Source organism: Python bivittatus, unplaced genomic scaffold (genome assembly GCF_059951505.1).
Source record: "Python bivittatus isolate LINGU-HERP-01145 unplaced genomic scaffold, Pbiv_v1 ctg000700_np1212, whole genome shotgun sequence".
Classification (NCBI taxonomy): domain Eukaryota; kingdom Metazoa; phylum Chordata; class Lepidosauria; order Squamata; family Pythonidae; genus Python; species Python bivittatus.
The window spans coordinates 69,792,018-69,800,076 of record NW_028277098.1 but is presented as its reverse complement, the minus strand read 5'-3'; the positions used below and the strand labels follow the sequence as shown (position 1 = coordinate 69,800,076).

Sequence of the window (8,059 nt, the reverse complement as noted above, 5' to 3'; positions counted from 1 at the left end):
TTGCCTACGTAATGTACTTTTCACCTACATTTGGGACACGCGGGGCCCATTCACCCGGGAATTCTGCAGAGTGCTTTCTCAGCCGCTTCCTGTGTCTTGCGTTTTTCAAACGTGTTGGACTGCAACTCCCAGAATGCATTTGGCCAAGCTAGTACGGAACTGCGGGAGCTGAAGTCCAATCGCCTGAATAGCATGAGCTGGGAGGAGCGATGCGCCCGCACCGATTTGCGGTAGGATTTCTTACACGGTGGATCATTGGCAGAGGTGTACATCCGCGCAGGCGCAGTGAGAGGAGGAGAGGCGCAGGCGGAGCTTCGCAGTCGCGGGGCAACTGAGGTTGAGAAGTGGAAAAGGCTCGCGCGTGGTCCAGTTATGGCCGGCCCGGGCTTGGTGGCGGGCGAAGTCGCCGTAGACGCGCTGCCCTACTTCGACCAAGGCTATGAGGCGCCGGGCGTCCGGGAGGCGGTAAGAGTGGCGCGTCGGGCCGGCCGGGAGGCGGGCCCGGGTCCGCTGCGCTTGTCAGAGGAGCTAAGCGAATCGCTGTCCGCTTCTCTTCCCAGGCCGCGGCGCTGGTGGAGGAGGAGACGCGGCGCTACCGGCCTACCAAGAACTATCTGAGCTACCTGCCTACGCCGGACTACAGCGCTTTCGAGGTGAGCACGGCTTGGGTTTCACGCGGGATGAACCGATCGAAGCCGGAGCACCCTCGGGGCGCTTTCGGTGGCTGGGCTGCGCCCGCCATCCGGGGAGTGTAACGACGGCTCCCCTAGTTCGATCCAACGGCTGGGAATTACGGAATGGCTCTTCTTGAAGCCATTTAGACTTTCCGGAGCGCGAGCCACGGGAGAAACTGGTGGAGGATGAAATCTGCTTGGTTGACCTGTGCTTATTGACACTTTTCCTGATGCAGGCTTGCTATTTAGAGATATGAGCAGTCCTGCCGTTGCCCACAATTCTTGTTTTATTTATTTCTTCCTTGCAAGGATTTCTGATAAAACAGATTTTGCAGGCTTAGTAGAAATCAGAAACTTTTGGGTTGGAGAGGGGCAATAGTGCTTCTGCCAAACGGAATAAGCACCGCAGAAATGGATGTGGATAGAGGAAATGTTACATTACTGTGTAGCTGAAATGGCCTTTTGGCTCACAAAAACTGAGAGTAGTAGTATAATATTTATTCAGAAGTAAATTCCACTTTGTCCCATCTAATTTCCTCTCTGGCAAGTCTGCAGAGGATTACAGTCTACATTCATTCACCAGAAGTTTTGTCTCTTGCATTTTAGGTTAAACTACCTAGCAAACAACTAAATAAAGAATTTTGTTTTCCAGTTCAAATAATAGACTTCAGGCCAATAATTTGTGAACTATGTGCTTGGCAAACTAGCATAGCACAGGGAAGAAATGAAGGGTTCTTTATCTAGAATATTTTTCCATAGATAGTACAGGTAGTCCCCGGGTTACATACACCCAGTTTACGGACAACCCGTAAATTTTGCAATTTTGTGCAAAATTTGAGTTAAATACACAATGGTTCGGGTTAATTACACAATACAGTATTGTATACAGTATTATACAATAATACTGTTCCAGCTTACGTACAAATTCAACTTAAGGACAGACCTTGGGAACGGAACTCGTTCTTAAACTGGGGACTACCTGTATTGCGCTTTGGTTTTGTATTCATCTGATCAGCTGTGAATGGATGGTTCAGTCCAATCTCTGCATCAGATGTAGTGAAACTTTGGTTGCAGAGATAAAGTATATGAATGAAGTCTGCCTCTAATTCAAGAAAAAATGTACTTCTGTTGTGTAAACCTATTTTACACAAACTGCTGACCTCTGGACATGTTAGACTACAACTTCCATCATCCCAATGTACTGACCAAGGAGTGATAAAGCTTATAATCCAAAACTTCTAAAAGGTACCCGATGGGGTAAGATTGCTATAAGTTTATGTCTGTTGCATGATGTGTTGATTATAAACTTTCACCTACTGCTTTTTGGGACATAACTAATTTGCCATTAATTTGATTCATAGACTGAAATCATGAGAAATGAGTTTGAACGTCTAGCAGCTCGACAGCCCATAGAATTGCTGAGCATGAAAAGGTAAGGCTTGCTATCTGTAGATACAATGTCTCATCTATGTTAAGGCAAAAGTTAGAAAGAACTAAAGCTTGGGGGGGCGGTGTTTTGAAATATTAAAAGGTAACATTTCAGTTCTTGCCTCATGCTGACAAGCAAAAACTGGGTAGTAGTCAATAATTCTCTGCATCTTCAAAAATTAGGAGATCTTGTGGAATTATAAATCATCAGTTTATCAAAAAAGATGGATGTGCATTTTGCCAATATCTTTGGAAAAAACAGACAGTGGGTCATTACTTCTGCTGTTAGAAGCCCTGAAATCTTCAAATATTTAAATTGTGTTTAACTCTTAAAAAATGATACATTCATAATTTTAAATCTTAAAAATAATTAATGGGTTATGTATCACTTATATTCTTTGATGAGATTCAGTGGTTTTTCCTCTCATTTTTATTACAGATATGAGCTGCCTGCACCCTCCTCTGGGCAGAAGAATGACATTACAGCATGGCAGGAATGTGTTAATAACTCAATGGCTCAGCTGGAACACCAAGCAGTTCGAATTGAAAATTTGGAGTTGATGTCTCAGTATGGTTGCAATGCCTGGAAAGTATATAATGAGTAAGTTGTTTGTTGTAGCCTTAAAAGGGATTATCTGGAAGACTTGATATTTCACCTCTATTTTCTGGGAGTTTGTGTTTTTGCTTTTTTTGTAATAAAGGAATGCTACCAATTGACTTAACTGATACATTAAGATGATGTTACAGCCACCACCTGGCTACAGGTAGTCCTCCTTTAGCGACTGCCTCATTTAGTGACTATGCGCAGTTACAGAGGTGAGGAAAAAGTAACTTTACAACTAATCCTCGCAATTACGACCTTCCCAGGTCTGTAAAGCAACGGAAAGCGGAAGTAAGGTCATAACGTCCGAGTTGCCGGTCCCAATTGTGGTTGCTAAATGAGGGTTACCTGTACTGCTATGAATCTTGGCTTTCTGTTGGAATGGGAAGCACATATTTTCTGTTGAGGCTGAAATCTATACTTATTACTTTGTACCACACAGCAGGTACTCATTCCTTTTTACTTGTATATAAAAATACAAAATATGTTCTGTAATTTCTTTCAGTAGATCAGATATATTTACCACTTGAATATTTTTAGTATAAGGTTTAAAAGTTGGTAAAACTAACAACAGTATTATAAAATACAAAACAGATTTGGGAACACCGAATTACATAAGCTCTGTTTGTTTATTTTATCCAGGTAAAACATTTTAAATGACAAATATTGAATGTTCAGTTTTTATAAAAATGAGTCCCCAGTCTGGCACTAAGACCTCCAGTGTACCGATAGACACCTTTGTTGGAGGCTGCGAAGGTGCCTGCCACAGCTAACGTTTTACGTTGTTAAGAGATATATTTTAATTTAAGATAGGTTTATAGCATGCTAGCTTTCAAAGCATCAGTCTCCAGTGTCGTTTGTATTTCAGACTATTCTTTTCGTCTTCGTAAGGCTTCTTAGAAAATAAAAATGATGAGTAGCTATAGCCTATTGTTTAGTTTGGAAGAAAAATGCCCAAAGCAAGCAGGGATAATAGGGAGTGGCCTACAGGGAAGTGGCGAGAGGGGATCAAGTTCTGTTCTGGTAATCAGTGCCATGTAACTGATTGTGTTCCATATGGGACCAATTTTGTGGGTAGGGGCAGGTTCCCCAGCAGCCATTTTGCAAGAGCATCCATATCTTCTAAAAATCCAAGATTAATTCATCTTCTGTGAATAGGGGAAGATGGCTCTTCCACTATTCACAGAAGATGTTTTATCAGGACAAGTTGATTATAAGTCCAGATCCCTGCTTCACACCCAAAATGAATTCCAAACTTCACTGGGCAAAGCAGATTATACTTCCAATTTTCTCTCCAAATCCTTTCAACCCAAGAGAACAAATTTCATACAAACTAGAGGTTCTCAGGATGCTTAGAATCTGCAGTGAGCAAATGGAACAATAGCCTGTTTATCTCACATAAGACAGGTGACTGGGGGAGGCAAATAACATCCTTCTTAAGCAGGTGGGACAGGAAATATATCTCACTGACCTACTTGGCCAGCAATAAGCAGCCCTCCTTGGATGTCACAGCCCACTTGGGTCAGAGAAGCAGTTGCTACAATATCCCTGTCAGCAGGGATCCTCTTGATAAACATTTGTAGCACTGCAACATGGCAGAACTTACTACCTTCATTTGACACTGTAAGTTTGTTTTTACAGACGAGCCTATGGCTGTTCCATACAGCAGGGGGTGCTATAACCCTTGCTCTCCCCATAATGCTGCTATAGTAGATCCCTTTCCTATTGGTTCCATCTTCAGATGACCAAGAATGGTACTTGGAATTACTGTAAGGTAATACTTTGTTTTACTTTTTTTATATTTTAATAATATTAAGAACTTGTACTTTTGTCCACTGATTAGGCATTTAGTCCACATGATTGAACAGGCACAAAAAGAGCTGCAAAGTTTAAGGTAAGAGCTGCTTTTTGCTTTGAGTTGTAAGAAATTCTACTGTGGAGTTTGTTTGCATCATTTTTATCCTGCCCCCTTCAACAGACTCTTCAGGGTTCATATCAAGCTATAAGTATATGAAAATGATAAAGTAAAAATATCCAGGAATTAAACATTATGTTAAAAATTAAGCCCCAAAGGCTGAACAGAACTGCCACATTTTTACCACTTTCTGAAATATTAAAAATATGGCAACCATTTAGATCTCAGGTGTAGCAGATTTCAGAGAGACACATCTGCTGCCAAGAATGCCTGCTCCCAGGCTTCCATCCTATTGACATCTCAAGGTGATGGTATCCAATGTATCTATTCCTACGCTGCTCAGACAGGATGGGCAGATTTTATTTGGAGGGACCAGTCCTGTAGGCAGCTTGGATCCAGGACATATAGTGTTTTGCAGATCAGAACCTCACTTAAACTGTATTCAGAATATATTGGTAGCCAATGTAGTGCCCACAATATGGGTGTAATATTTGTGAAGTAACACTGACTTTCCAGCATGCAGGCCATTGCTTTCTGGATCCACTGATGTTTCTGAGTAATCTTCTAAGGAGCCTCATATAGAATGTGTTGCAGTAATCTAGTCTTGAGGTAATAAGGACATGATTAATTCAGTAGGGTTTCCCACTCTAAAAAAAGATCCTAACTGGTAAATCATTTGAAGCTGAGCAAAAAAATTTATGGCCAAAGATTCCACCTGCTGATCCAGTAGTCTTTCATTTATGTAAGGAATGCACATTTATATGAAAACAATTTAGTTAGATTTCGAAACTTTTTTTCCCTAACTTTTTCTAGATTTTTAGAAACTTTTTTCTAGAAATTGTTGATTGGCAATATATTCAAAATTGATGAATTTTTTTTTCATTTATTAGGATACAAATAAATAATAGAATTATTTATAATGATTTAAAATTTATTTATTTATATATAAAATTTGTCACTGCCTATCTCGTTAAAAAAAACAACTCTGGGAGGTTTACAGAGAAGCTAAAATCACTTAAAATATAAAATAGACCTAAATAAATAAGAAATAAATATAGTCCAAGAGTTGATATTAATTGACAAGTAGCCCGGGGAGCGTCATCAGGGCTCCAGCCATCCCCAGGATTGCTTAAAATTCTTGTTGCCCCACGCAAGCTGGCAGAGTCAAGTCTTTAGTCCGTTCTGGAAAGCTGGGAGGGTAGGGGCCCGCCAGACCTCTGGGGGGAGAATATTCCAAAGGACAGGGGCAATAGCAGAGAAGGCTCTCCTGGGTTAAAAGTTAAGTTAGAATAATTTATATAAAATTAAAATAGATGATAGATACAACAGGCATCTACATTCTGTTAGATTTATGAGGCATGTCTATATGGTGATAGTCCAGGTTGATTGCCATTCCCTTCTGGCTAATGGATCTAAAATCTAAAACTATCCTGCTTTTCTCACTGCAAGCATTGTGAAATGCTCTGAGTGTATTCAGTGAGCTGTTTAATTGTTATAGTGTCATTTTTAAGACCTGTACTATGAGTGTTCATAAATCTAAGGATAATTGTTCTTAAGGTAAGCATGCAGTTGTACAGAAACCTTTGTTCTTCTAATTGGGGCATTTGGCTGCAGAATAAATAACTATATAATTTATTATGCCATTTTCTTTCTTCCAGGAAACACATCCAAGACCTTAACTGGCAGCGGAAGAACATGCAACTTACAGCTGGTGCTAAACTTCGGGAAATGGAATCTACGTGAGTAGTTTTTCTCACCAGTATCCTGTGCTGCTCTTAAAACAATTTCTATAGAACCGCTGCATTAATCTCTTAAGATGTAACTGGATTTTTAGCTTATAAAACATTTCCATCTATAGAAGTACAAGTAGAAGTTACCAACAGTAATGTCGTTTCTGTGACCTCAGATAAAGTTTTATCTGTTATTCACATTCTACTAACTACTGTGCTACTTTGCACTCCTTTGCTATCTTTCTGTTTTATTGACATTATAGTATTGCATTCCCCAAGATGAATATTCCTTCTTTCAGCAATAAAATTAACACATTCATATAAAATGTTTTTTTCCTTTTCTTTTTTCTAGATGGGTGTCCCTTGTCAGTAAAAATTATGAGATTGAACGAACTATTGTGCAGTTGGAAAATGAAATTTCTCAAATTAAGCAGCAACATGGAGAGGCAAATAAAGAAAACATCCAGCAAGACTTCTGAGTTTTGCTTTAGTCTTTTGTTGCCCAATGCAACATTGCCTGAAGCCTGTGCATGACTGAAGATCTTGATTTCTCTATGTGTATAATGATACAGAAGCCATCATCTGTATTAATTGATTCCTGAACTTTAGCTCAAACTGATTGCAAAGTCCAAACTTCTTCAGAAGATTTATTAATTTTTCAGATTTTTAGCATGAGGGTTGTGGGGGGAGGGATTTATTTTTATGAAGGATTGTATCTTTTTTTAAAAGGAATATAAAAATAAAAAAAAATCAATGTAATCTTCTAGCAAGAACAAAGCATTGCAGTTGAAAAATCCTATGGCAAAATTTATGTTGCCAATGATGATCAAAAATACTTTCAAATGTCACAAAGCAATTAGCAAGATCTAGAAAATGGAATAATTTACTTATATTTTATATTTGCTCTTGGGCAAAAAAATGGATTACAGTATGTGTGTATTGTATACAAATATGCATAGTGGCAGCAAATACCTTTGTTCTAAGTGTCAAGTTTATATATCAGATTAGTCAAAATGGTATAATGGGATTTTTCATGTATTGTTACTTAGGGGATGTGGGACATTGCTCTGGTTATTTAATTTGAAATACAGTAAACCTTTGGTTTAATAGAGCTTGGTTTTGCAGACTGCAGATACAATGGACACATTTTGTGTTTGAACTTCACCCTATTTAATGGACTAATGTCCTTCAAATCAAGGTTTTGGTTTTACTGCAAATGATGTCATTCATATCGGTTATACAATTACACAAATGATGTAAATTGAAATAGACTTAACAGATACCTCTTCCTCCCAGTGGTCTGTTAAATGAAGATATTGCTGCAAATAACATCATTCATGTCATTTATATAGTTATGTAAATGATGTAAATTGACATAAATAACAAATTTAGATTTAATAGACATCACCCCATAGTACTTAAAAATCGAAAGCCTTCCTAGCATAGTAACTGCTGTGCATATTAATGGCAAATTCCTGATAATAACATGCTGCTAGGTAGTTTTAATGGACTGAGAAATATAGTAATGGTCCCAGAAAGTGAAATTTTCAGAAGGTTGTGTTTACTTCTGTTGTGCTTAATGTATGCAGGTGCATCTTGTCGCGGATCAGGATTTCATATAACATTCTAGTTATCCATGGGAAAAAGTATCCAAAGATGACTACGTGGGTTGTTTACTTCTCTGTGTTGCTGGTTAGCCGATAACATCAGA

At 39.0% G+C, this 8,059-nt stretch overlaps 1 protein-coding gene across 1 annotated transcript; it reads left to right on the top strand.

Moving 5' to 3' along the window:
* The first annotated feature begins 278 nt into the window (after positions 1-278).
* On the top strand, positions 279-7,637 carry BCAS2 (BCAS2 pre-mRNA processing factor). Its single transcript, XM_088153566.1, has 7 exons — positions 279-465; positions 561-653; positions 2,036-2,106; positions 2,542-2,703; positions 4,547-4,597; positions 6,277-6,357; positions 6,701-7,637. Exons 1-7 carry the CDS (start codon positions 373-375, stop codon positions 6,825-6,827), a joined length of 678 nt encoding a protein of 225 aa, XP_088009692.1. The 5' UTR covers positions 279-372; the 3' UTR covers positions 6,828-7,637.
* Positions 7,638-8,059: the final 422 nt, after the last annotated feature.

What these genes read in the sequence shown, in the direction of transcription:
- BCAS2 (XM_088153566.1), top strand. Translation starts at nt 373, where the DNA reads ATGGCCGGCCCGGGCTTGGTGGCGGGCGAAGTCGCCGTAGACGCGCTG. An exon ending in AAAGAGCTGCAAAGTTTAAG is followed by an intron (nt 4,598 to 6,276) that starts GTAAGAGCTGCT and finishes TCTTTCTTCCAG; the next exon opens with GAAACACATCCAAGACCTTA. An exon ending in CTTCGGGAAATGGAATCTAC is followed by an intron (nt 6,358 to 6,700) that starts GTGAGTAGTTTT and finishes TCTTTTTTCTAG; the next exon opens with ATGGGTGTCCCTTGTCAGTA.